The sequence below is a fragment of the Channa argus genome, chromosome 21 (assembly GCF_033026475.1).
Source record: "Channa argus isolate prfri chromosome 21, Channa argus male v1.0, whole genome shotgun sequence".
Taxonomy (NCBI): Eukaryota; Metazoa; Chordata; class Actinopteri; order Anabantiformes; family Channidae; genus Channa; species Channa argus.
The window spans coordinates 6,835,762-6,863,644 of NC_090217.1; the positions used below are offsets into that span (position 1 = coordinate 6,835,762).

Sequence of the window (27,883 nt, forward strand, 5' to 3'; positions counted from 1 at the left end):
CAGACCCTAAACGCAGCATGACGCCCCTCCCGGACGCCGTGACAACAGGCGCTGGTTGTCCGACGCTCTGTCCAGGTGCTCTGTGTACGAGATCGCATAGAGCTACACGGCTTCGGAGGTTTATCCGTGTGTCTGAGAGGAATGGCCTAGCGCCGCGTACTGTGTCTCCGAGGTCGGCTGTCAGTTGGACCTCCGAAATGCCTTGTGTCCGCCCGCAGAGAACGCAGCGGGAACACAGTTAAAATGAAGAGCGTCTCCGGGGTGACAATTTGAGCCGCGTTCAGAGCTCCAGTGGGAAAGCTAGCGGCTACGCTAGCCAGACGGCTCAGACACCCGGCGGCGCCTCGGATATCGGGTTTGTGCGGCCATGGCTGGGCTCATCAAGAAGCAGGTCCTGAAGCATCTCTCCAGGTCAGTGCTAAGCGGTTTTTAACGTTAGTAGACGGGGGAAATGGACGATTCGGCTGTCGTTGTTAGCTAGCTAACGTTGTCACGAAACACTACAAGCGAAATCCAAGTGTTGTTTTGGTGTGGGACGTGGAAGTACACGTTAAACGCTAAACATTCTCGTAGCGTTGTATGTCAGCACGTATCCATGTTGTCTGATCGACTGCCAGTTGCGTTTTCAGTTGCTGTTACCCTGTCTGACATGAGACGTGGCTTCTCAGCCTGCTATCATGGGGGTTAGCTAGCCGACGGCTAATCCCTCTACGCTTGCAATAGCCGGTTGAACCAGTCGAGTCATTGAGAAGGATTTACTAAAAAACAATCTCAGCGTTTCCCCAAACAGCAGTAGTTCATATGCAAAATTCCGTGTTATAAATCATTTTACACGGCGAAACCCAGAGCTTAATTTGCATTAGCGTTTAGGAACTGAGTGCGCTGGCTTACACGGGGTGCGGGTTTGTTTACACGGGGTTAAACCCCACTTACATAGAGATCTTGCATAGTTCATGCGAACCCTGAACACGCTACCCACCATTATTTAGATATACAAATCTTTTGCAAAGCTTCTTTCCGACAGCATAATTGGTAGCAGACTGTCACTATTGATCATAAAGACACATGCTATTGATTCAAGATCTGTTTAATGGCACTGCTCCTTGGTGTGCAGGGCTCCATTTATTTTTATGTGTATGAATGTCCTGCTGTTATAGGTAGTATTCAGATCTGTCAGCCAGATACTCATTGTCTCTCAATGGACTTATAATGCTTCCTTGTTTTGGTCCAGGGGAGAGCTTGCAACATGCAGCATCCTCCAACACAGTTTCTAATAACGGACCAAGTTTACACCTTGAATTGTCTACAATGACAGTAGTACTGTATTAATCTCAAACAGATGTGACATGAACTGTTTAGATTATTGTAGGTTACACAAATTACTTATTATTCACATCAGTGTTCACATGGACCAGTCTGTGCTCACATAAAGAAAAAGAACAAAGGTGATTGGTGCTTGTTGACAAATCTCTTTTGGTAACTAAATTGTGGCTAATGTGTCCTCCATGGGTTAATGGCTTTATGATATATGGTTTGTTCTTTATACTCTTACACAAAACCATAGCCACGATTTGCATCATTTGCGTTACACAACCTATGGGTGTTGTGCCCTTCATTGTCCTAGAAGTCCAGGTTGTGTGTGCTATATGTGTGGGGAAATACAGAAGTGTTTCTACACATGACTGTGCACGATTAGCATCAGCATTGACAGGAAATTAGAAACAGAAGAGTAGTGATATGCCATTTTTCTTTGGGTTTGTCATTTGATCTGCTTCATCCTGAAGCCAAGCTGTCTGACAGTCATCCAGTCAGGTGCCGTTTGGTGTAGTGATGTCTCATTACCAAATCCTCTCCTTTTCCTGTCACAGGAAAAGTGGCAGTGTCAGAAGCAGCATCACCTTGTGTACTTCATTGTGGGAGTGCTGCTACAATAGACTGTAATATATGCATGTTCAGTTTGTCTTGCATATTGCTGCCTCGTGGTGCTTTATCAGCATCTTTGACCCGTCTTTCAAGTCTGTACTGGTATCCCAAGTTATTCATACACACTGTGCTTAACGGGTAGGTGTGCTTACCTGACCACAGCCTATGTTGGTGGTGTCAACATGACAGTTCACCCTTCATCCCCAAGTTCTGCCAAGGACGTCAGTGTTGATCACAAGAGTGGTTTGTTTGCAGTGGGTTCATTGATAAGACTCTGGTCCAGAACCAGACAGAGCAAAATCTTGTTAAAACAAGCACTCACGCACACAGAGACATGATTGGTCAGATATTATTTACTTGCTTCTCTCAAAGCTAACACAATGTGCATGGTGAAAGGTTCATCTAAGGAACAGGGGCTTGGCAATATTCTGACACAGGAGCGTAAATACTTTTTTCCAATTAAAATATGTTACTGCATGATAGTTTTTTTTGCACTTGTTTTGTTCCTTTTTATTTTAAATCTCATTTTATTAGTTTGTCTTTGATAGCTGTAAATATTGCGTTATCTCTACTTTGTTCCCTTGTTTTGACATGCGGTAATGTTGAAATATGTATTTTACAGACCTTTGCCCAGATTGCTTGCAGTGATTTACCTCATTTTTCGATATGAACCAATGAGGACAATCAGGAACTGTGTTTTTTTTTTTTTTTTTGCATAGTGAAAATGCTATAATTTCCCCGGTTCCTGCTTTCTAAATGTAAATTTGTCCTTGGTTTAGGCTTGTCGTCTCGCTTGTTTGTGAGGTCTATTGTAAGGTTATTTGAGGCATTATATGAGACTTAAACTGATTTATTCAATGCTGCAAATATTTAATATATTCTATATGTGCAACTATTGCAAGTCTGTTCATTTTCATCACTGCAGGTTTATTGGAGAGTGCTGTTGTTTGTCATCTTAAGACATTTTAGGCCTGACTCTTTCCAACCTGCAGTAGCTATGAGATGGTACAACCACAGTGATGAACTCCACTCTTCCCAGTGTTATTGCTCACTCCTAGTGGGAAAGCTATTACTGTATGAGTCATGAATTAGTGCCTTGCTGTGGGTGTCTCATCCATGTGCAGCTGTGAACTACTTGTCTAGTGTGTGTGTGTGTGTTAAAAAACGGAGAGACATTTTGTCAGGGTCCCTCCAAGGCCTGAACATCCTCTGCTGCAGTGTAACTCGGGCCCTGGAGTGTTTTCTCCTTCACACTAACCTTTTCACTATCTTCACAAGTTCATAAATATTCCAGGACACTGAGTCTCTTGCTTCCAATACAAACTGACTTCACTTTGGCAGGTTGACTGCGTTTATTTGAAATTAGTACATGCTGACATCTGTGGAGGTGTATTGCAGGATTTTGTGTATGTGGGCTAGAAAGTCATTCAAGTGATCTCTTGATGCTGAGACTGAGGTGACGCAGACTTTTTATTAGAACTGCAGAAAATATTTTTGACAAACTTTGCAAAGAGCTGTGATATCAGAGCAGTGCATATTCAAAAAGCCAGAACAATTGAGACAACAAGAGAATATACTTTTTCATGAATTTGGCAAACACGTTTGTGCTTTTTTTTTTTTTTTTTAAGCATATCTGCTGTCAATTCTACCAGTATTCCTCTATATCACAATATTGCTGATATGACTGAAGATTACTGTCATGATCAGTTTTTGTGTGTAACCATTGGTCTATTAAAAAGTAAAAATTGCCCATCACCTAGATTGTTTTTTTTTTTTTTATCCCAACTTTATTTTGCTCTGTAGTCATGCAGGCTTACTCATTAACGAAAGTTAACCCTAACTTCTAAGGGTAATAGCTTTTGTGACTCTTGGTCAAATTGTTTTTAAAGCCTTACAGCATCAAACAATACAAAGAAATATATTCCAGGACACTGTATTAAAACACAAACACATGTAAACACAGACAGTCAGATCAGAATGTAATTTCTGGCTCTCAAATATTGTTATCCATCTTTAATCAAGCTGGTTCTTCAAGACAATATAATTGAGCCTAGATGAATAATGATGGAGGTTAACACCATCTGACAATATTGCGGTTCACATACGTAGGCACTTTTTATTTTTGGTAAGGTTGTTTTAAGGCTTCCATTTACCCACACTGTAGGCAGTAAGTCTCCTAATAACGTGTTTCTCTTGTCCTCTTAACATGGATGCAATAATAGTAATAAACAACATACAGTATTATTTCCGACAGACCAATGAATATATATTGTCAAATCTCAACAATTTGGTTCATATAAAATATAAGAGACTTTATTCAATTGCAGCAGGTCGATTAGTACAATTAGTACACAAGCATGTCTATGTTCTTTAGTTTTTCTCACTGTTGGCTTTTCAACTGAAAATTAATGTACAAACAGGGGACAAATTATCCTAAAATCGTACATAAACAAGTGGAAAAACATACTTATATGCTTTTTTACAGGTGCACTGCATAGGACGGTTAAGCATTCAGATCAGTTTTTAACCAACTGCTATGACCTTGGCAGTCACTAAATGTTAACCCAGTTGAACACCTGTGGGAGATTTTGTACTTGTTAGATAAAGAATGATGGTTTATCTTTGCAGCGGATTTCCAGGGACTTGCACCGTCAATGCCAAGGTGAAGTGAAGACGTTCTGGTGGCATGTGGGTGCTCGACCCCTTCCCAAGACGCGTAGTTACTTTTTTTTATTTGGCAGCCCTTGGTGCAGTTATATAGTTTCAAAAATATTGAATAGTTTTCAGGCTTTACACCAGACTCATCATTCTGCTGCTGACACTGAATGGGCTAGTGATGTACTGTATGTAGGGGCCCATTTAAATGTCAAATTCTTCATTTGGCAGGAAAACATTGGCAGGAAAGAAGGGCGTAACATCCAAGATCCTGTTTTTCTCTGAAAAACCACATTTCCCAATCCCATAGAGGTGCCCTGAGCATGCCTTCTCCTATTCTTCCTTTTTTTCCCCCTCATCAATACATTGTCACCGTCGTAGTTGCCAAAAAAACCTGGTTGTTTGCCTGAGTCACGCTGACCTCTCACCACAGTCTCCTTTCTTTCTGGCACTGATGTCATTGGCGTGCGCCACAAAATTGAATGACCGAAGCCAGGAAAAAGCAGAATGTCTCGGAGTTTCCATTCACAGACATAAATGTGGAAGGCTGACGTCTGCTCAGCAGTATTAGGTTGTTAAGGTAAAATATGCAAGATCAGCCTACTGTAGTCGTCATTGTCAAGCTGGGTTTGGCCAAATTATAAATGTAACACAGAAAAATGCTCTTTACCAAGTAATAAAACAGTAGTTTGAGCAACAAACTATTTTACTGTGAGTAATTTTTTTAACGTTTATTTAACCAGGTATAAAAACAGATAATAGAGAAATGAGATACAAATGAGGAAAATAGAAATGAGATAATATAATTTCTTTTTCAATGGTGACCTGGCCAAGAAGGCTGCAAGTTTAAAACAGAAATGTTGATCACATAACTATTACAACAAAAATACAGGACAATAAAATAAAGCAAAAAAGACAAAACAGAATAAAGTAAAAGCAATCAGTAAAAACAGAAGCAGGGTGTGGTGTAAATTGCAGTTGATTTCTGTTGAAAAAAGCCGTGCAGTGTTGGTCCGAAGCCCGGTAGAAATTAGGGAGGGTTGCGTCAGGCACAGCATTCGTGCCATATCAACATGCGGACAAACGATCCGCTGTGGTGACCTGAACTCACAGGATAAGCCAAAAGGACCAAAAAAAAAAGGGAGATGGAAAAAGTTTAATTTTAAATTGGGTCTGCAAAATGTTTAATGAACAAGGAGCAAAATATGATAAATGTTTTCTACCAGCTTTCATACTCCAAGTTGGGACCTTTTTAAATGAAGCTGGCTGGTGGATCTCAGGTTGTACAAATATTGCACAGGGACAAACATAGACCTGATAAAATGAGGTAGTTTGAGTAGGGCTCTATAAAACCCTTAAAACACTTAAACCCTTTTTACAGTGTCCATGGTGTTGAGTGTTTCATTTAGTCTTAGTCAGGCAGACGGACCTCATTCTTGCCAACTGCTAGTCTTAATATCTTTCCTGAATTTGGTCTGTGGAACTTGGCTCTGTTGACTGGAATAATAGCTGAAGTCTAGAGAGGGGACATAAAAGAGAGACATAAAGGCTTGTGAACATAATACCCTCTGCCTCTTGCTGCTGCTCTCAGTAACGCAGGAACCATCTGTGTAACTTATTGTATTTGCAATAATAGCGTTGGTATTAAACGGCTGATTAACTTGGTGTTTTTATTCGTTACGAGTTTAGAGAGGCCCAGAAGAGGGCAAAAAGCCAGATAAGGAGTGAGTGAAGCTAGCTGGCTAGCTAGCTGACATTTGATAAGCCACAGGAATTAATATTTCACTGGTCACGAGACTGAGGACATACAGCAACAACATCTACCTCATATTCATACTGTTTATGTCACTGAGTTTGTGTTTGCCCTTGCAAGCACGTATCTACATAATAATAATAACCGTGTTTTGTTTGTGTGAGTGTGTTGTTGTCCTGTTCCACTGTGCCAAATTTCTCATGTTCATCAACTGCTACTGCTAAATTATTCATAGAGGTGTTGAAATAAAGGTGAATCTAACACTGCAAGGAGAAGGTGTTGAGTGGAAAGATGTGGAAATTTGGCAGACTGAATCTTTGAAAATGTGGGAAGCATAATCACAATGCTTTGCTCATAGGACTACTGTACTGTAACACTGCTCCTTATATTAAGTCTTCCGTGAGACAATCGGCCCACAAACTCTTGCGTCTATTTAAGGCTATTTAGTTACTGAGTGGCTCAGTAATTGTACATCAATACTTTTTGAAAGCAGATAAAGCCAGTGAACCTGCTGCACCTGTGGCTTTATTTCAGTAATGGATTTCAGAAATCGGGGGTTCAATGGGGTTCAATCCCCACCTCCTCCGGTCATATGTCGACACGTCCTTGAGCAAGACATTGAACCCTAACTTAGTTTGCCGCCGCTGAGCATTGAGCTCCCCCATCAGTGAATGAGTGTATGTGTGACTGTGAGTGCGAATGGGTGAATAAGAAGCAGTGTAAAGCTTCTTGAGTGCCAATAGGTAGAAAAGCGCCATATAAGTGCAGACCATTTACAGCCACGTAGCATTTTTTGTCAATGCTAATAATATTATGAATCTGTGGGCTGTGATCCTATGTTACTATTCATAAAGTATTTCAGTGATTTCCTCACAGTAAGGTGAACAGATTTCACATTTGACAGCACTGGTGTCAGTCCTGCAGGTACACTTAGTTCAGGTACTGTAATCTGTATACCAACAAACCAATAAGTCAGAATACCATGTCCTTAGACAGAGCAAACAGATGACTTCAGATCATCTGAAAAGCCGTCCAGTTACTGTCAACTAGAGGAGATTTTTGCTAGAAGCAGAAAGATGTTTGAATATTGGGAAAGTAGTGAGATGGTTTCTCAGTAGGGAAGTAAATCAGTTAAGCTCTTACCTTTTTGTCTAGACATTACAGCCTTGATTGCTTTAGACTAGTCCAAGGAAATGCACAGCTAATAATCAAGCTGTGGATGAGTGAAGATAACACTTACTGTAGGTTGTGGACAGTGATTCACGATTAAAATGTTTAGGTCATTTAAAGACCTAATAGTCTAAACGCATAGACTCACTACAACATTCGCAGACCCGATGAAGATACAGTGTTTTCACATACGTGACACTTAGGTCACATATTTTATCTTGCTGTGAACACACATATTCTCTCCAGCATAAATCTCACAAACAGTAATTACTCTGTGCGCCAACATAAAATATAGTGTCCATCATAGTTACCTCATCTCCTAGTGTCTGGCCTTTTCTGTTTGTTCTTTCTGACTTTAAATACTCTATATTGTAGCTTAATTATTAAAACTCAAACTATCTATGCGTTGGTGTTTCCCCCCTAATCTCATAATCAGATTAAGTGGTAACTCTGGACAAAAAAACTTTCCTTTAACTTTGATAAAGTATTTGTTTCCATTCTTGTTGCTGGTTTAATGTTTCATGCTTTGATTTCAACTGCACCACATAACCCCAAATTTGGTCTTTTATTTTACTGTACTGTTTTTAAAAAGGCACAGTTTTGTTTTCAAAGCATAATTCATTGTTGGATTAATTGTTTGGGCATGTTCGAATATATCTATTGGAAAACATTCTGGCCAATAACTACTTTTTTAAACTTCTGAAAACATGTCCATTGCTTTGGAAACGAATCCTTCTGTTTTCATCCAATAAATATACCAAAAGCCCCAAAACATTAGTTTTTTTTTTTTTTTTGTTTATCTGTTTCTAAAATATTCCCAGGCTCAAAGCTGCCCTTCTCATCTGTGTCACATAGGTTTGCTAAAAACCTGTCGCCAGACAAGATCAACCTGAGTACGCTGAAAGGGGAGGGCCAACTCACCAACCTGGAGCTGGATGAGGAAGTTCTCCAAAGCCTGCTGGACCTGCCCACCTGGCTGGCCATCAACCGTGTAGAATGCAACAAGGCTGCAATCAGGGTGAGGGCCGACCATGAGTTGAAAAATAATATTCCCTCAGGTTAGGTGAGAGGATTGATACCACTGGCCACGCTTGTATAATAAACCAAAGCCAAAGCCAAAGCCTGCAGTTAGTTTGCTTAGCTCAGCAAAAAAAAAACAACCCAAGAAGTAGCTTGTTTACAGAAAATTAGTGAGAGAGTGATTTTTTTAATCATTAATGAAAACATTATTTCTAATTTATTTTACCTGCACAAAGGCTAAAGTGCAGAATCAATACACTGTTTAATGGAAGGTTATATCCCAGACTATTTCCTGGGCAGGCAGAATAACTTCCTGGAGACAGTCCGGCACATAGACCTCCATAAAATTACAAATAGTCGTTTTTACAACTTCTACTCCATTTGTAATGTGTGTAAACTATTTTCTCTCCTTCAGACAAAGCCGGGCTAGTTGCTTGCCCCTGTTCATGCTAAGCTGAGCTAATGGATTGCTGCTTATAACCTTATATTTAACAGACAGGTACCCTGTTAATTGTCTTAACAGAAAACAGTGAGGACCAGCATTTTTATGGCCTTCTATCTTTTCACTTGCCTTATTGGTATTGTTAAACCAAAGTACAGAGATAAGTTACATTGCTACAGTAAATCATATCTAAATTTCAATGCAAAAATGATATATATGGTTGTATTTCAGGCCTAAATGACGTAAACAGTTTGACACTTAAATCAATACACACCGAACTATAGGTAGAAACACGCCCACCTATTAACACCTATGTTGTATTCTTCCAATGAGTATATGCACTGTAGACATGCTGTACTGGAGCAGTCTGATGCTGACAGTGGGTGTTATCAGGTGCCGTGTTTAAGAGCTGACACACCCTGGAAACAGTGAATGGAGCTGCGTAATTTAGTTCATGACTAAACTTCTATTCAGACCAAGGTCCACTTTCCACCTCGTAATTTCCTTTTCCACCTCACCACATCATCTTTCTGTTCTTACCTTTGTGATTTTTCCCCTCCAAACATAACATCTCAGTGTTTACGTGATACATTTGTTTGAATTCCCCTTACCCCGAATTACTAATCAATGGCTAATTTCTAATCTGAGAAACATTATGTTGTATTTACTCAACTTATTTGACAGTCTGTGTAATACTAATACAGTGGTGCAATTATAATAACCACATCGGTGCAGTAATTGTGCAGCAATTTTACAATGAACAGTGGTGCCACTGACTTGATACATGTAGTACCATCTGGCTCAAACCCATCGTGTTTTTCAATGTTAGTTAAAAATGATAAATGGAGACCAGTGATCTCACAGAGATGTTACACTCTCACCTATTCATATTAAAAGACTGTGACACACTAATAGTAAAAAAGTTACTTTATTTGCTACATTGATCTTAGTTGAATAAAGTTTGCAGAACGAATCCTCTACCACTAGGTGATGCTTTCCCAGTTGTACACACACTTATAAATGTACACTGATGTGAGCAGCCATAAATGATTCTGCTCTGATATGACCCTCTACTGGTACATGGTAGCATTTCTACAACACAGGCAAGGCAAATTAAATATGTCTGATTCGATTTGATGCAAATCACGGACTTTATGACGTCCCACAGAATGAGTTTCTCCGCAAGTGAACATAAGCATTTAATCTCTTTTGCTGTATAATTTGACACATACTTTAATCAAGAGGCTGCATGTTTAGGATTAATGAAGCTTTGGAGCTGAATAGAACAAACTGGCAGTCAGTCCAGATTTATTGATTTTCCTTTTTTCTCTTTCATCTCTGAGCTACCCTAGCGTCACTTTTGACTTAATTTAATTCTGTGCCGTTCAGTTGCATTTAATTTGATTTCTGTGTCCCATTTATTTGTAACATATTTTTTTGAGACGCTAAAGGCTGAGTGCCACAGGAATCAGAGCGCTGGGACGTTGAAAAGCTGAGCCATTGTTGTTTCTTTAACAGATACCATGGACAAAGTTGAAGACTCACCCTATTTCTTTGGTAAGTTACACCTGTATCTCAAATAAATAGAAAAAGGCTATTGATGTATTTTCTTTGTTTTATTTATTGTCATTAAATCTTCTGTTTACAGATAGGTACCAGTAAAAAAGAAAATTTATGTGATTTACAATATAATTGGACAAATTAACCACCTTTAGTCCTACTTTAATTTACTTATTGTCCATCTTATGTTAAACGTCAGTTTATCACATGGTGATGAGCAGGAAACCGCTGAAGGTATTGTAGTAAAGGCCGTCATCGTAGACCACCCAGTTTGCGTAGATCTTTACATAGACGTCTCCAGCCTCCAGCTGCACCACAGTGGTATTGGTCACCTTATCAGGGCTATCGTCACCCACTGTGTTCCAGGAAGACATCACCTTCTGGCTGTTCATCATCAGTAACACCACTGAGTGGGGGTGTCCAGAGTTGTTGTTGTACATGATGTAGCTGAAGTATTACACCCCCTGGACCATGGCAGTGACGATGCTAGTAGCAGGGTTGTAGCTGTTGCTGATGTTGCAGAGGATTCTTTCATATTTCAGCAGTGTGTCTTGTTCACGCGGTCCCACTGGGCTTCCCAAAGCAGTGGAGAAGGCCACCTTTGATGTACTTGTGGCTGCCAAGTCTTGAAGTGACTTCAGATGGTCATCCTGAGCCTGGTTTGTCTTCCAGAGCTCCCTCAACTTGACTTTTGTAAGATTGGAGGTTGTCTTCAATGGTGGACATTTTCTGTTTAAATGGCGCTGAGGTTTTTCTCAAGTGTGCTACGTGTCTACGTTGCTACCGTCAGCTTCTCTCTCATGGCAACCATTTCACTGAACAGGGCACAGATGTCAGGTTGACAGACCGCCAAGCTGGTTTCAGTCCCAAGTTAGGTGTAATTTCCAACACACACTGCTGGAAACCAGCAACAGCAGAATGAACATAGACTCCATCTCTTACACCTGTCTCCACTAGATGCTGTGTGGTATATGTGTGTGGTCCACAAGCCTCAGATATATTTATACCTCTAGTAAGTGAACGTTCACAGGCAGCGTTCACATTTCCATCCTTTGTTCAATTCATTCTGTCACAGTAGTATAAAACCTACAGTGAACCTGTAGCTTACAAAATAGCTTTCTTTGAATGGGTTATGTTAAATTTGATGTGCAAAATAGATGATGGGCATTAAGACCAAACAATGCTAAAGAGGCTAATAAAAACCAATTGAGTAGCTCATGGATTCTAAGAGAAGAGCTATGGCAAAAAATGTATCAAAACAAACGGGCTCCATGAGTAAAAACAACTTTTGTGAAGGTATCGTTATTGTATTTGTATTTATGCTCATGACTCACTTACTGTTTCAGACCCTGGATAAAGTGGTGATGGAGATGAGTACCTGTGATGAACCCCGTCCCCCCAATGGCCCATCTCCCATAGCAACAGCATCAGGACAAAGGTGTGATTTGGCCATCTTTATTTTGTTTTGCTTCCAAAAAATCTGAAAAAGTTCAAACTCTGACTAACATGAGAACAAATTCTTCACAATCTTTCATTTTTCTCGTGAATGGAAGTGTTTTATATGTGCATCACAATAATGCATTGTCCAAAATAAAGAGAAAGGATAAACATAACATATCATTATGCACAGACACATTCTCATGCATATTAATTTTTATTTACAGAACAGAAACAAAAGTGCAAATTCTCTATTTTGTAATGTGTTGCCCTTTTCTTTTATTTCTTATAGTCTTAGTGCAGCTATCTTTTAAAATGATTATCTAGTATTTAGTATGTATTATTATTGACTATATGCTGCTGTGATACCTATATAGATATTAGATATCATCCTAAAGCACCATGACAGCCACTGATGTGTGTCATCATGGAACTACTGTTGAAAAGAAAATTTGTTGGTACGTGTAATCATCTTGTTTACCTTATTCTCTCCACCTATGTTCACCTGTGTCTCGTCCAGTGAATATGGCTTTGCTGAAAAGGTGGTGGAGGGGATGTCCCTGTCTATCAACTCCATAGTGATTAGGATCAGTGCCAAGGCCTTCAACGCCTCATTTGAGGTCTCCCAGCTGCAGGTCTACAGCGTCAACACCAGCTGGAGCATCAGTGACCTGCGATTTACTCGCATCCAGGACCCTCAAAAAGGAGAGGTCTGTTTGTTCTTTATTTAAGTAAAGACTTCTAGCTACCCGTGTTGTCCAAATGGTCAGATCTAGTGTTGTGTCTCCCACATTTCTAATTTACCTTTTGCTCCAGATCCTGACATTTAAGGAGATAAGCTGGCAGATGATCCGTATCGAGGCTGACGCAATCCAGAGTGCAGAGCATGAAATGTTGAGCGCTCCCATCCGCCTCATCACCAACCAGTCCAAGATACGAGTCACTCTCAAGAGACGGGTCAGACACAAACACACTTCCTTTGAATACACTAAGGCAGGGGTTACCAACATGGTGCCCGTGGGCACCAGTTAGCCTGCAAGGACCACGTGAGTAGCCCACGGGCCTGTTCTAAAAATAGCTCACCATAGCACCACTTACTAATGAGCTGCATCTAATTTTTTTTGTTGCTATTCTTTTTTTTTTCAATACATTTGATAGTTATTGTGAGAAATCATTAACATGATCTGTGTCTTCACATAGATAAATATCATTAATTTAATTAATTATTAATAATAACAAATAATTAACAGTAAATTGTTCACATTTGTTATTTCAAAAGTGCGTATCACACTGGCAGCCCTCCACATTAATCGGAACCTGAGAAGTAGCTCTCAGTTTCAAAAAGGTTGGTGACCCCTGCACTAAGGCATTCATGTTATGAGATTGTTTGGACTGGGCCAAAACAAAACCAAAAACCGCTCTAAGCAACATCCTCATGTTCACTGGAAACAAGAATGTTTTTGTGACCTCACAGACTGCAGGTCAGCAGTGGTGTCTCCTTAACCAGCTAGCTAGTCTTTATTCATGCAAAAATTTCTATTATGTCTATTTAACCGTTAAGTATCATGCAGTATGAACTCCACAAAGGGCTTTTGTGTTTTGTCTGTGACTCTAATTACTCTGTGTCTTTAGGCTTAAAGAAAGTACTGGAGAAAGCATTTGCTTTTGGACCAAAATGTATTGTCCTGCTGTCAATGCTGTTATGAATTAGATTATAGAATGTCGTTTGTTTTACCTGATAATCAATGCCTGCTTCCAGTGTTGGATTGTAGTTATTTAATGAAGTTCCATTCCTGTTATAAACAAAGACCTCACACAATAAGAGAATTATCACTTTCATGTTACATTATTGGGATCTCTCAAGTTACCTCTATCTGCATAATATATTGCTTACACCAACCGTTCTGCCTGACACAGATTAAAGACTGTAATGTGGTGGCCTCTAAGCTGATCCTGATCCTGGACGACCTGCTCTGGGTGCTGACTGACTCCCAGCTCAAAGCCATGGTGCAGTATGCCAAGTCCCTCAGTGAGGCCATGGAGAAGTCTGCACAGCAGAGGAAAAGCATGGCCACGGAAGACCAGGTACACCACTAGAGCTTTAAAGACTAACTCACACAGATGTCCACAAATGCAGCAGCTTTATCCACATGTTGTACAGGCAACAAATTTCACATTCTCTGAATTTTTTCTCACTTTGTGTAAATCCTCCGTCCTCTTTTCTCGCTTTGTTCATGGCCCACTCCCTTTCTCTGTTGAAGCGTTTGTGCCCTACTTACAGCCTTTGGCGAAACGTCATTGGCCTGATAGTTTGTTCTTGTGTCCAAGGAAATCATGTCTGTCCATCTCGGTGTCCCTCCCCTGATGTCTATCCATCAACCCACATTATCTGTCTCTCCCTGTTGCTGTCACAGTCTTTCAGTCTGTGTCCTGTTTTCTTGCCATTTTTACAAATGCATACATTCATTGCCTTCTCCAACTCACAACTAAGCACATCCCAGATGACTTTACTGTACAGCAGTGTTTTCTGTAAGTTGGTCAGAGACGCCATCTGTTGGAAATACTGAGTACTACACGAATCACCTGTTGATTGAATCTGGCAGCTTGTTGGACAGGCTCTTGGCTCTCTGTGGGCCAGCAAAGAGAAACAAAATTTAACACAAAAAGACTAAACACAGCAAGATATTTAAGATTACCACTGTGATTGTCAACAGCACCAACAGGTCAGCTCCCAAAAAAAAAACATATCACTGTGCATTTGTGTTCACCAGGTGTCGTCAGCAGCCCCCTCAACCCAGCAGGTGCGTACTCAGCAGGTGTCCACAGCCGCTGACCAGACTGCAACCATGGCCAAACTGTTCAGCGCCTATGATGTATGTGAGACGTCCCACCACCTCCAGATCACACACCTCGACCTGCACATCTGTGATGATATCCACGCTAAAGACAAAGGTAGCATATACACAGATTTGCATATGCTGTTCATACAGTTTACATTTATTCACATGCAGATGGACACAGTATACAAAAAGCCTTTATTAAAGCAAAAAAATATAAGAACACCCAAATGTCTTTCATCTCTGTCTGTGCAGCTATCGATAAGAAGGTAATGGGTGGAGCCATGCAGCTTTCCTTCAGTACTATCACTCTGGACTATTACCCTTTCCACAGAGCAGGTAGTTTTTTATATCTGACTTTTATATCTGACTTATCTTACTGACTTCCAGGAAATTAAGATTATTTATGTGTGGTTTTGGTATCTTAGTCTGATTATACCCTATACCCTGACTTCTATCAGTAATCCCTCCCATCAATGTCAAACTATCTGTACTCATCTTCCTCCCGTTCAACTCCTCCAGGTGACAGTTGTTTTCACTGGATGCACTACAGCGAAGCCACCAAGACCAGGGAGGGCTGGGCTCGGAACCTGCTCGATGAGTTCAAGTCCAACGTGGAAATGCTGAAGTGTGCAGTTCGAGATCAGCAAGGCCCGGCTCCAGCACGCGGCTCTCCCCAGCATGGTAAACAAAGCATGTGGACATATAGTAAACATGATTAGGTATAACTCAACTTTCTCTGGGTGTATTTTTTTTTGTTGTTGTTGTTCTAGCTCGAACAGAGCACCATACTTTTTATGTCATCCGTGTGGGTTTTCTGTCCTCTAGTGTCCCTTAGGGACGATGTGTATGGGCCTCTAGGAAATCAGGAGAGAACAGGAGGAGGAGTAGGGCTTAGGGAGGCAGATGGAGGTCTCCTAGAGTGGAGCCCACACATGAAGCCTCCAGCCCAGTGCTGCTGGTGCATAGAGCCAGGTACCACGGTGTGTGTGCGCACAGCCTGGTGCGGTGATACACACCTTTTTCAAGAAACCAGTTTCCCTTCAGAGAACTGAGTGGTCGCTCTGTTTGTCTCCTTCTATGTTGTACTTTTTTCATTTTTATTTCCTTCTGTCTTCCCTTCCATCTCTCTCTATCTCTCTTGCTTTCGCCCTTTCTCTTTAGGTAAGATAAACACCTCCTCCAGCAGCTCCTTCACTCCTCCTCCAACTCAAAGCCCCAAGACCCAGCTCATGTCCAGCTCATTTGTTCTCAGGATGGCTGACTTCAGTATCTACCAGGTCAGTACAAACACACACTGAATTAAACTTCACATATGAAGTTGCAAAGTTGAATGAAACATCTCCTCTAATAATTTTGAGTGATAGTGATAGTTTCTTATTTACTATGTTGCAGGTGTCAACAGCAGATCAGCGTCGCTCCAGTCCCAAAACCATGATCTCCTGTAATAAGAAGTCTCTGTATCTTCCCCCAGAGATGCCAGCCATCCATGTCGAGTTTACAGAGTACTACTTTCCAGATGGAAAAGACTACCCCAGTAAGACATTGTACATTAAAAAATGTAGCATCTCGTTTTAGAAGCAGAATTTCTGATAAATAAAAAAAAGTTATGAAATTTATGTAACTGTTTCCCACACTGAGCTCACTGTTTTAGCAGTGACCCATTTTCTGAATTACACCCAGTACTCTCCATGAGTGATCACCCAATTCATTCATGTTACGATTTTTCTCACAAATTTAAACCATTAACAAACATTAGACGGGCGCTTACAGTTTTGTTTTTTGTTTTTTTTTGCTAATTTACACACACCACAAAAAAAGTAGGGAAAAATTGTTCTTTCTTCTCCTTAACTCCCTGTCATTCCATTTCTCTCCATATGCCTGAAGAAATTTTAACATTACGTTTCTTCTTCTTTACTTCTTTGCTGCTGCAGTTCCATGTCCCAACCTGTATGCCCAGCTGAATGCCCTGCAGCTGGTCCTGGATCCTCGCAGCCTGGTATGGATCAACTTATTTGCTCTTGACCTCAGGCAAAGTCTCGAACAGTTCATGGAGATCTACAAGCTCAATGACTCACAGAAACCTGAGGAGCATATTGACATTAAGCTTGATGGCCTCATGCTTAAGGTAAAGAGGACTGCAGACTCATGACCTTCGTTCACCTTAATTGTGGAATATATATTGTGGTGTAAATGCCTCTTTCCTGGTCTCTACTTTTCATCAGCTGGTGATTCCCACTGATCGGGATGCCTCCTGCCCTCCTGACCTGCCCTCCTCCATCTCTGTACAGACTTCAGAAATGGTGGCCACTAACACGCGGCACCCGGCAAACTGCACCCGCTCCCACCTTGAGGCCATGCTGCAGGCCTTTGAAGAGGAGCCCTTCTTCTCTTCATCTTTCTCCTCATTCCCTCGCTCTTCCTCCTCCTTACCTCTCCTCCATCCTGTCTTCCAGTGTCATGCTCATGAACAAGACACCAAGCTCCATGACATCTACCGTGGGCTCGTGGTGCCAACAATGGGCACAGATGCCCTAAAGATGCCGGCCGCCACTGACTTTTGGGCGCTGCACTTTGCCCAGTTCTGGGTGGACTATGAAGGCACCTGTGGAGGGAAAGGGCGGCCACAGCCCTTCGTGGACTCCTTCCCTCTCACTATGTGGGCATGTCAACCAGCAAAGCTTGTCCAGCACCAGCAGAAGCTGAGAGGAGCTGCAGGATTGGGATTGTCCAGAAGCTCTTCTGTAGAGACTGTTGCACGCCTACAAAGGAAAAAATTATTAAAAGAGTATTACAGTACTGATGGTACACCAGTTTTATCTCACAACAGTGATGCAATTTTGCTACCCAGTAATGGACTCCGTAAACCCCTTTCATTGGACAGTCTGCCTTCCTCCTCGTGTTTGTCTTCACCTAGTAAAGATGCAGATGTGCATGTTTTGGTGCATGTGCAGAAGCACTTAAGTGCTCAGGTATGTTTTTTGTCCTCATATTTGTTCAGAAATAAAAATTGAATGAAGGGAAACTCCAGCTCAAAATGGACACTTTTATGTTTTATCTCCTATGTGTAAATATAAATGTATCACATTTCATCATCTGTGTGTATGCATGCAGGTGAGTCACCGGCAATATGTGTTCCTGATGCATCTGCAACGCAGCATCAAAGCCCTGCAGCAGACCCTACAACAGGACCTGGATGAGATGGGCTCTAAAAAAGAATGCAAGGATCCCTCCCAGCATCCCACAGACCACCAGCCCTTCACCGTCTGCCTGGGCCTCCTGCTGAAAAGTGCAGAGGTGTCATTAGTCTTGAAGCCTGTCCCACGGCCTGAAGGTTCAGGATCTCCCCAAGCGTCTGAGCTCTCACCCTCAGAGAGCCAAGGAGCTTTGGAACCTGGGAGTGAAGCAGGTGAAGCAGTGGAGAGGGCTGAGAAAGGCAATGAAGGTTTTCACAGTGGAGCAGTAAAAGGGTCATGCACTGTAGACCAGCTGTTATGTGGTGAAGGGTCAGAGGTCGGAGCCACGCTGGGCCCTGCCCCCCTAATTCCCACCTCTACATCAACTCAACGTCCCGACTCTAATCACAAAGCCTCCCAGGAGGAGAGGACTTCGACTAAGAACACGGGGAGTTCAGATGATGGGGTTGAGGTGGTGGATGGGTTGGGTCCGGGTAATAACATGGGACTCGGACTAGACTCAAAATGCCAGGCAAGTGACGTTCTGGCTGATCCACTCATCAGCAAAGACAAAGCTGCTGCTGCTAAGATGCCTCAGTCACTATCCAGGTATTACATTTGTCACACAAAAGGCTTGATGAATTATCTAAAATCTGCCCTGGGCAGGTTTTTGTAAAAACAAATGCAACACATTTTGTGTTTCCGTGTGGCATAATAATCAGGTGGAGTGCATATTCCCTACTATGAAATATGATGGTGCAGTGTTGATTTAAAAAAAAAAAAAAAAAAAGTTTGTAATGTTTAATGGTATTTATTGGTTTTAATCCATTTGGGTTATTCTGTTTGGGTTTGGGACCTACAACATTTTCTCCTGTTCCTGTTTTAATCAAGATAATTTTTTCTCTAATTTCAATTTAAAAACAAATTGTAGGTTGGATAAAAAAAGAATCCAAACAAGCTGTTCAATTTACATAAATCTAAAACAGTTTTCAAACCTTATTTTGGCAGCTAGAACCCGCAAGTATTAGTTGAGCTGCAGTGTGCTTTAAATGGCTGAAACTAATCTTAAAAAGTTTCTTTTTGAGTGTAGTAAACAATAGTGATTGATTGTTTTAACTCTGCTTGGAATTTTAGCCACTAAATGTTTAATCAGTTTGTTTAAACAAAATATTAACAGTATATTTTAGCTTGTGAAAGATCACATTTTGTTAAGTAATTCTTTAATCTTCAATCACGACTTTCTGATTATATAACTAAACATTTTTCAGATTTCTCTGTTCCCTTCCTTATGTATGACGGATGTTATTAAGGAATATTTCTTTATCTAATTTAATGTCTGTGTGTCTAAACACAAGAGCTGTGTGTTGAACTCTTTCATAAGTGTTCAGACTTCACATGCGTCACTGACATTTTGGATGTCGGCTGCCCTCGGGTTGCCATGTCATTTTGTGTGTGCTTCCCATCTTTAGCCTCTTCATTCTTCCTATTTTCATCATTTCTTAGCTTCAATTCCTTTTCTGCCTCTTGAACTTTGCTTTGACCCATGCAAGGTGTGCGTGTGTGTTTGTTTTCTCTCTTCCAAGGAAAGAAAGTTTGTCTGTGGTTTCTGATCTCCTCAGCTCCTCAAACTCCAGCAGATCCACCTCCCTTTATTCCATTTCCAACATGTAAGGCTCTGGATCTGTGACTAGCTGTACTAATGAGTGTGTGAGTGTGTGTGTTCTTGTGATTCCTGGATGAATACTAATCAGTGCAAGTGTCTGTATGTGAATCCCCTGTGGGCATGCATGTTGCATGTATGCATGACACACTGTAATGTGTCTGTATTAGTCCTTTTCTGTGTTTGGTGTCTACCTGACTCATGGTGGTAACAGAGGAAATGGGGAGCTCCTTGTTTGCGGCAGGTCTTTTTCTTGTTTTAGCCTTGTGTTTTAAGTCTTTTGGGACACACTTCGATTTTGTTCCTATGGGTTTTTCTTTAGATCGTTTCTGCGGCTTCATTGGCTTTTATGTGACCTTAACCAACACTACACATAGGAATGAAACAATATATAATTCATGACTTGTCGAGTAAGCGCTGTCAGTTCTTTGAGAGTGCATTGGTCTTTTCTCAGTATTAACAACATTCTTAATGTTGTGAAATAAAAGCAGCAGTCTTTATTTTCACTCTTGGTTGTGTAAATGTATGGTCACTCTGTTTCCTAAATGTATGTAATAATTAAATGATACAATAAGAAGCATAAGTGAAAATAATTACTATAACTTCAAATTTGTGTATGTTGTAGCGGTCGCTTGATGCGGGACCGCTCACAGTCCAGTTTCTCGGTTTCCTATAAGAACATGAAGAAGAGCCCATCCCTGCAGTCACTGGACAACATTTCCATTGACAGCTACTTGATGGAGGAGGGAGACACATACAGCCTGCTGGAAAGAGGTGGAGCAATCACCCCCAATACACAAACACACATGCACACAAACACACATTTCTTTCTTTTTTTCTTTTGTATTTATCGTGAGTTCAGACTTACATTGTGAATGAAACAAAAGCATATACAGTATCTCTACCTGCAGCAATCTGTTTTGACCAGAAGGTGGCAGCGCTGTGCTGATTGCTAGTAATGAGTAGTAATAAAGAAAAGCAAGTAATAATAAATCCAGACTGTACATAAAAAAATCAAATGTGTTTCTGTGTGATGCTTGATTTTACGTCATCATGTGCAGATGACGTGTCCATCTCAGGCTTCAAGGATGCCATCAGTGAACAAAGTGCCGCAGAGAGAGCCACTGAGGCCGTGATTAGTCAGGAACAGGAGGAAGGGGTCTCCCCCGACACTGTCAGCGCCACCTCCCAGAGCATCGATGAGCCCACCAAAGATATAGTAAGATGCTGATTACAAACTATCTGGAGAGATGTAGAAAGATTATTTCATTACACATCCTGTACATTGTAATTAACACACTTTTCTGGTGGGGATAATTTTGATGACATGAATGAATTGTTATTGTACCACAAACCAAATTTTCTTTCTGTCTACTTACAAAAAGTAGCCAGAAAAAGTGTGTAAATTATTAACAAAGAAAATCGCTTGATGTTGTGTTCCTTCTCCCATTGCAGGTATCAGTGCTGGTGTTGAAAGTGCAGTCAGTGTGTGTGGGCATGGAAGTGGTTGGTGAAAGTGCAGCTGTGGCTCTGGAGGTGGGTCAGGTCACACCTAGCCAGCTGGGCAACGTCAGCCTCAGACAGTATCTCAGCAACCGCAGCCTGGGTAAGAAGTACATCCATGTTTTAGTTGTCAATGTGACCATGTAGCTTATTTATTTGTTTGCCCTCTGATATAGCTATATTTGTTTTATGGTTTTCATATCATGTATAAATATCATGGTGCACAGAAATGTTATACTTTTGCACATACACAGTCTTTGGTAAAAGTTTTAGAGTCTTTAAACTGCTGAAATTACATTTCCTTACACTAAGGAAATATATTTAACTTACAATTAGACAAAACAGTTGCTGCTGTTCTAAATTGTGAGCTTGTTGAAGACATAAAACAGACAAAGCAAAATAAACTTCAGTGTCGAAGTTCTCTTTGTTTATCAGGTTCAAAGTTAATCCTGAGATCAAAGCCAAGTGAGCATTAGTCAAGATTTGCAAACTTGATCCCTAATAATATTAATAATAATAATAATAATAATAATAATATTTCAGATTGTACGATAACCGGAATGATTCCTTTTGTACAGGCATACACACTAACACTGCCACCACCCCCACACCTCCTTTTTATTTACCTTGCCATAACTCCCCACAGGTATGGTGTGTTCAGTACCAATACCTGCTCAAAGCAGCCAAGGTAACTGCTGTGTGTTAATTCACCATCTGTACCTTAACATGCATGCTTGCCTCAGCGTGCCTCTTTACACCTGTTAGTGCTCACGTGTGTCTGTGTATAGATGCGATAGTGTGTGTGTGTCCTCCCATTTGATATTGTGTCAAATCTCATCTCTAGACTTTTGCTTGATGGCATGCACTGCAGATGCACAAAGATTTGATGTGTTGCAATGCAAGTGATCGCATGAAGTGTGTGTGTGTGTGTTCCACTTAGGAGTGGGTACATTGGACAGTAATGGAGTGAGTGGCACCATTATTTGCAGCATTAAGCCCACAGCCTTTAAGTGTGTGTGTGTGTGTGTGTGTGTGTGTTAGCCAGATTCAAACTATCTGCAGGTATTTGTGCAAACTATTTTAACCCCAATTTTCTTGTTATCATCTCTGTCTAATTCACCCTCTCTCCATCTGCCCCTCTTTTCTCGCCCCCTTCCTCGTCTCTCCACTGCAGCAGACTTGGCAGTTTCACTCCAGTGATTCAGGCAATGAGAGAAACGCCAGCTTTACCCCATCGCCACCTCTCCTCCACCTCTTCCTATCTTACATGAACAATTGCTCCCTTGCTTCTGTCTTTCCTTCTTATTTCTACACCTTTCCTCAGTCTTCCTTCCAGCTCCTCCTCCATCTTCTTACTAATCCTCTTGTAACTTAAACCCCTCCCTCCCACCTTTCCTTCTCTTCGTCTCTCTCCCTCTCAAGGCCATCGTTTCTCTCTCCTTTCTGTCTTATCACAGTCGCTCAGTCCTTGGCTGGTGGCTGCTGCCCTTTCTTTCTCTTTCTCTTTCTTCACCCATTCTCATTTCTTCTTTTTTATTCCCCCCTTTTTTTGCTACATTCCTCTCGGCCCCAGCCGACCAAGGTTTAGAGAGAATATGTCCATTATTATGAGAAAATGTGACAGTTTGTATTGCAGACAGAGTGTGTGTGGCTGTGGTATTAACCCTCTCCTGACTTTGCTTCAGAGAGCACATTAAAGGCATATGACGCACTTCACAGTGTCCTAATGAGAAGATTTTCTTTTAATGGCCAAGTGTTTCTTTTGCCTATGATCCTGTTTCTCGCCTGTAAGTGTGTGCTTGCCAGCTGAATTAGTGAATTTGTGTGTAAACTAGCAAAGGCTGTGTAACAGGAGGGTTTTTAATTACCTCCCCCTTTTGCTTAAGATCCCTCAACCTCAACTTTGATCAACTTGTTGAAATGTTCTCTTTTTCACCCCCTCTACATCTTTTCTCAGTCAACAGGAATCGTGTCACTATATTTTGTGGTACTGAGTCTGCTTAAGTTAACTTGGGGTGAAACGCTTTATATAGTTGTCTTTCCCATTTTTTTTAGCTTTTGTCTAACTTATGAAAGGAAGGGGGAAAAGATATGTGAAAACCTGGTGGGAGTTTTGAACAAACCCTCTAATCCCCAGTCCACTGAAATAATTAAACACGACTGCACTGAACAACCCGTGGGATTGTACAAAGTCTGCTTTAGCCCACCTGTTTCCTAATTCTTTCCTGCTTCTCTGTTTTCCACTTTACTTTTTCTCCGTATCCCACTCCTTTTTCCAGGCTTTTTCTTCAACCCCCTCATTTACACTTTGACTTAACATGCACCCTTTTTTTTTTAATTTATTTTATTTTTTTAAAGAGCAAACTAATAAATTGACTCAGTACGTTCTGATGGCAGCCTATAGATGTATTTTGATAAATTTAAGGCATCTGCGTGGGCAGCTAGCCATACACTTTAAAGTCACAGTAAAATAGCAGCAAAAGCATCTTTGATAGCTTCTGTAATGTGACATATTTCTGTGTGAAATTGCAGCAGGGTTTACTTAGGATAGAACAACAAAATACAAAATAATCCAGCAGATTTTTTTAACATAGCAACAAATCCAATTTTTGCCAATTCTGAACTGACATTTCTTGGTACTTTCTGGTTGTCCGTTACAGTATATCTGCAATAAGCCAACATTACACATTAGGTAAGCTTACTGACTTAACACACTAGGTATTAGTTAGTCCTTTCAGGAATTTGCTATGTTGTGATCACAACAATGAATTCAGACAGTCCTTTGATGATTTTTGTGCAATTTTGCAGTCTAAAACCTCATAAAAAGTCATTTTTCTTTACAAAAACTCTTGCAAAATCATTTGGCATTTTACACCACAGCAAGCACAAAATCATCTGGGAAATCCTGAAGGGACTGATTAGTGTAGCTCTAAAAACAAAAGATAAGAAGACAAGATACCAACTTGAAAAACATTTGCAAAGTGTAACAGTTTGGACACAACAAAAGAAGATGCTGTGTTATTCAAAGTATGAAAATTGTGATTTTCCTTTTACAATTTGGGTGTATTTTAATGTCAGGTGTAAGTGTCAACTCCATAGACACAACACTAAAGCTAATGCTAACAGTAGCCTCTGTGTTTTACTTCACAGCTGGTGGTGAGGACAGCTCTGAATTCGTAAGGAGCCTCCACAACCCGAAGGTGCTGGCTCGCCTGGAGAGCGGGCCCCGCGCAGCCGTCCACTCCCCGCTGGCCGAGCACAATGGCTTCCTGCAGCTGCGTCTCCACGGATACCATGCAAGCTTCCTGATGTCGACATTGCGTAACCTGGCCCACTTTCTGGAGGACGACACTGCTCCACAGGTGCTGCCCATGGAGATCAGCATCAGTGACACACACATCAATTTAAAGGTGAGAATTTGAGCAGCCGGGGTTAGTGGTGTTATTTCTCTTCCTGCATTTTTTCCATGCAGGTTATTGTTAAACTGCTGTCTACCTGCAACATTACTTTTCAGTTGTGTTGCAGTGTTATAACTCATTGCCATACAGTGCAGCAGCTCCTGTAACCAGGTAAATATTTTGAATTGTAGCCAAATTGGTTTCAGATTTGACCTGAATGTTTTATGACATAGAAAGGCCTCCTTCCTGGGGTTTTGTTATGGGAGTACAGATATGCAGTGGAAACTTGGATGTGGATAGTTTCTCTCCAAGTCCCTACTTCACACCCTTATACTCATGCACACATGTACTTTGCGGCTTTCAGGATGACGGACCCCGTGACAACTCCTCTTGCGAGCCCTCACCGATCACCCTAAATGTGGACAGTCTTGTCATTCATAGAAGGGATGATGGCTCCTTCTCTATAGGAGGTAGCACACACATTCTTATTTGCCAGATATTTCCACCTCCACGAAAACTACTGATTCAGCAGCAGCAGTTATATAACATGTCCTATTAAATACTTTTAAGTCCACGCTCTGTACATCCACCCCTTCACATTCCCTTGTTGTTCCCTGTTGTTTCTTCCTCCTCTCAGTGAACGGAGCAGCCGAAGCCAAACCCAGGAAGGAGGATGTGTTGAGAGACAACTTGCTGACTCCAGTAGCTGAGCCTGTTGGCAGCATCTGCAGTGTATCCAAAGCTACGCAGACCCCTGCCCCACCCACCAGCCCTCCTCCATCTGCCCAGGAAAAGGTAAGACACCCAACAGAACATACTGTGGGAGTATATGGGCAGAGTGGAATATAGGCACAAAATGCCATGTTCGACACCTGCAGACAAGCTTGAAGGCGAAGGTTAAAATGAAACGCACGTAGCCCCACAAACCTTTGCTGCTGCTTGTCTTTTTTTTCATGTCACATAAATAAACTTCTGCACAACAAAGACTTTTATGAACAATGGTTCTAGGGGCAATTTAAAAGGTGCAGTGCCAATTTTTGGTTTGGCCGCGCTATGCCAATTCCTTGTTTGGCTTAGATTCGTTTACAGTGGGAGTGATATTTATGCAAATTACAAGTCTTACATTTTCAGCAGAAACATTGACAGTGAGTGTTACGAAAAGCTGCTTAAGACTTACAATCCTCAAATCTGAATCACACAACAGGAAGTTTCTCATTTCCGTTTAGAAAAACCTGCTGCATTTACAGTATAGTTGTAGTGTGGTCAAGTTTAAGCCAATGAGGCTAAAGGGAACATTGTGGACATGAGCAGGACAGCACTTGAATGACGTTATTCATTTATTCATGCACTGTACTTTTTGCTTTTGAGGATTCAGCACACTAGTCCACGTTCCTGAGTTAAGTGTGCTGAATTCAAGACTGTTTTATTTATATGGCTTAAAATAACAAATGTACTGTATCTCAAAGAGCTTTACAAATCTCTACCACATATGAGACACTCTATTCTTAAAACTTACAAAATTAAAAAAAAAAATAAAATCCCACAGTGGAGAAACAAATGATAAAATATTAGATACATACACTTAAGATTGTTAGTTTTTTAAAATACATTTCATGTAGAATAAACAAGTTTCTTCAATCATAAATTATTTATTAATAAACTTTTTTTAATTTCCAGATGCTGATGGAAGAGAACGAGTGCTTGAAGGTGGAGCTGTCGCGAGCCAAGATGGCACTAGCTGAGGCGCAGATGGAGAAGGACTCCCTGCTTCACCGCATGAAGAATCTCAAAATCAGCACCAGCTAGACCGGACTGCCTCCTCATACCTTGCCAGTCATTCAGCGCTCACTGGTCTGCTGTTATAAGGACCGACACTGATGGGCAGCAGCAGAATAGTGCAGGGCAACATCAGCAAGTAAAAGATAAAAGAGGGATTTCTTTCTACAATGGCTCCCTTTATTCGCTTATTTATGGAGTGAGCCACCATGTGACTTTAGACTTCAAAATAATTCCTTATTAAAGCAATGCAGAGTCTGTGTGAAGACTCAAAATGACACTCTTTTACACACACTTTATGTCTGTGGCGGTTCAACACATTTGGAGAGAGTTCAAAAGGGAGAAATTACATTGTTTGTGTGTGTGTGTGTGTGTGTGTGTGTGTGTGTGTGTGTGTGTGTGTGTTAAAGAAAGAAATGAGTGGTGCCCAGAGAAAACCCTTCCCACAGTGCTTCTGTTGTGCAAGTTAAACATAAATTAGTTTTAGTGCTTATTGAAAGCTGTAGATATGAAGGAACACTGAATGTCATATCTTCAGAGGAATGTGTAAAAAAAAAAACAAAAAAACAAACAAAAAAAACAAGTTATTTTGCACTGGACTGAAACTTGTAATTTAGTGCTTTCCTATTCTGAAGAGATGAGACAAATCATGCTATTTCTCATCCTCAGAGAGTGTAAAGTGTAAATTCTATAAGAATGTGAACACACATATTTTCTACAGAACTTTGAATGGTTATCTAGTGTCTCAGTTGAGTGTGTGTTGACGTGTGTGCGTTTGTCTCGGCCAGAACAAGCATTTCATAACAAGTTGAGGATGCATTTATATCTGTCAGCTCCATTGCTTTGTCAGCAAAATACCCCACACTTATCTTTATCCCACCCCCACCCCCATCCTATTTTTCTATGTGTAAATAGCTACTTAACATGTCCAGCACCTTTAAACCTGAAGCACTGTAAATACAACAACCAGAAGTGTGGGACGAGTTGAGCCAACACGTAGAGAGAGGGGTTTAGAAAAGTAATTTACGTACGTCACATTCTCCTGCTGTTCCATGCAGGAGAAATTCCTGAGCAGATGTTAAAAATAACTGACTTTTCTAACAGCACATGCTTTGCCACAGCACAAATAATAATAACAGGACAGTTTTAGGCCTTAAGAGTTTGCTTTGACAAATAACAGTAACAGATTCAGTACATCCATCAGTCTACATGTGGAACAGTCAGAGCAGCCCACTTCGTTTCAGTTTCTGCCTTTTGAAATGGGTTGTTCTGGTCCCTGTACATGAAATGAAACACAACTAACCCTCTGCAACGATGTGGTTTTAGGACTTTAACTGTCAGTGGGGGAAAATGTTAACACGATTGTATGTGAGGAATAGAAGAATGTTTTTTCATCTGTTTTTCTGCCATTCGTCACAAATCTCTTCCCAACACTCTGAAAAAGCCCGTGGAGGAGGAAATGGACAGAAAAAGTTGTATTTTGTCTGTTAAAGCTGCTGAATCTGATGAAAATAAAAAAGTGTCCAATTTAAAAGTTTCTTTTTTTTATCTACTCTGTCAGGCTCCTGTGTAA

The 27,883-nt window shown here is 40.9% G+C and overlaps 1 protein-coding gene across 6 annotated transcripts; it reads left to right on the forward strand.

Annotated features, from left to right (window-relative positions):
* On the forward strand, positions 1-27,844 carry bltp3b (bridge-like lipid transfer protein family member 3B). Of its 6 annotated transcripts, XM_067489788.1 has the most exons (25): positions 6-411; positions 8,357-8,519; positions 10,482-10,520; positions 11,870-11,961; positions 12,481-12,670; positions 12,777-12,917; positions 13,878-14,045; positions 14,732-14,912; positions 15,053-15,136; positions 15,320-15,481; positions 15,626-15,772; positions 15,962-16,077; positions 16,193-16,334; positions 16,732-16,925; positions 17,023-17,769; positions 17,912-18,582; positions 19,557-19,640; positions 20,259-20,407; positions 20,695-20,852; positions 21,089-21,239; positions 21,783-21,824; positions 24,287-24,546; positions 24,899-25,004; positions 25,172-25,329; positions 26,212-27,844. In XM_067489788.1, exons 1-25 carry the CDS (start codon positions 368-370, stop codon positions 26,338-26,340), a joined length of 4,518 nt encoding a protein of 1,505 aa, XP_067345889.1. In that variant the 5' UTR covers positions 6-367; the 3' UTR covers positions 26,341-27,844. The 6 variants fall into 6 exon arrangements, with proteins under 6 accessions (XP_067345893.1, XP_067345894.1, XP_067345889.1 ...); XM_067489789.1 differs by lacking the exon at positions 21,783-21,824 and having other exon boundaries at positions 9-411; XM_067489790.1 differs by lacking the exon at positions 19,557-19,640 and having other exon boundaries at positions 10-411.
* Positions 27,845-27,883: the final 39 nt, after the last annotated feature.

Coding starts and splice junctions, on each gene's coding strand:
- bltp3b (XM_067489788.1), top strand. CDS start 368: ATGGCTGGGCTCATCAAGAAGCAGGTCCTGAAGCATCTCTCCAG. Junction 14,913..15,052: donor TATCCACGCTAAAGACAAAG/GTAGCATATACA, acceptor CTGTCTGTGCAG/CTATCGATAAGAAGGTAATG. Junction 25,330..26,211: donor CTCCATCTGCCCAGGAAAAG/GTAAGACACCCA, acceptor TTTAATTTCCAG/ATGCTGATGGAAGAGAACGA.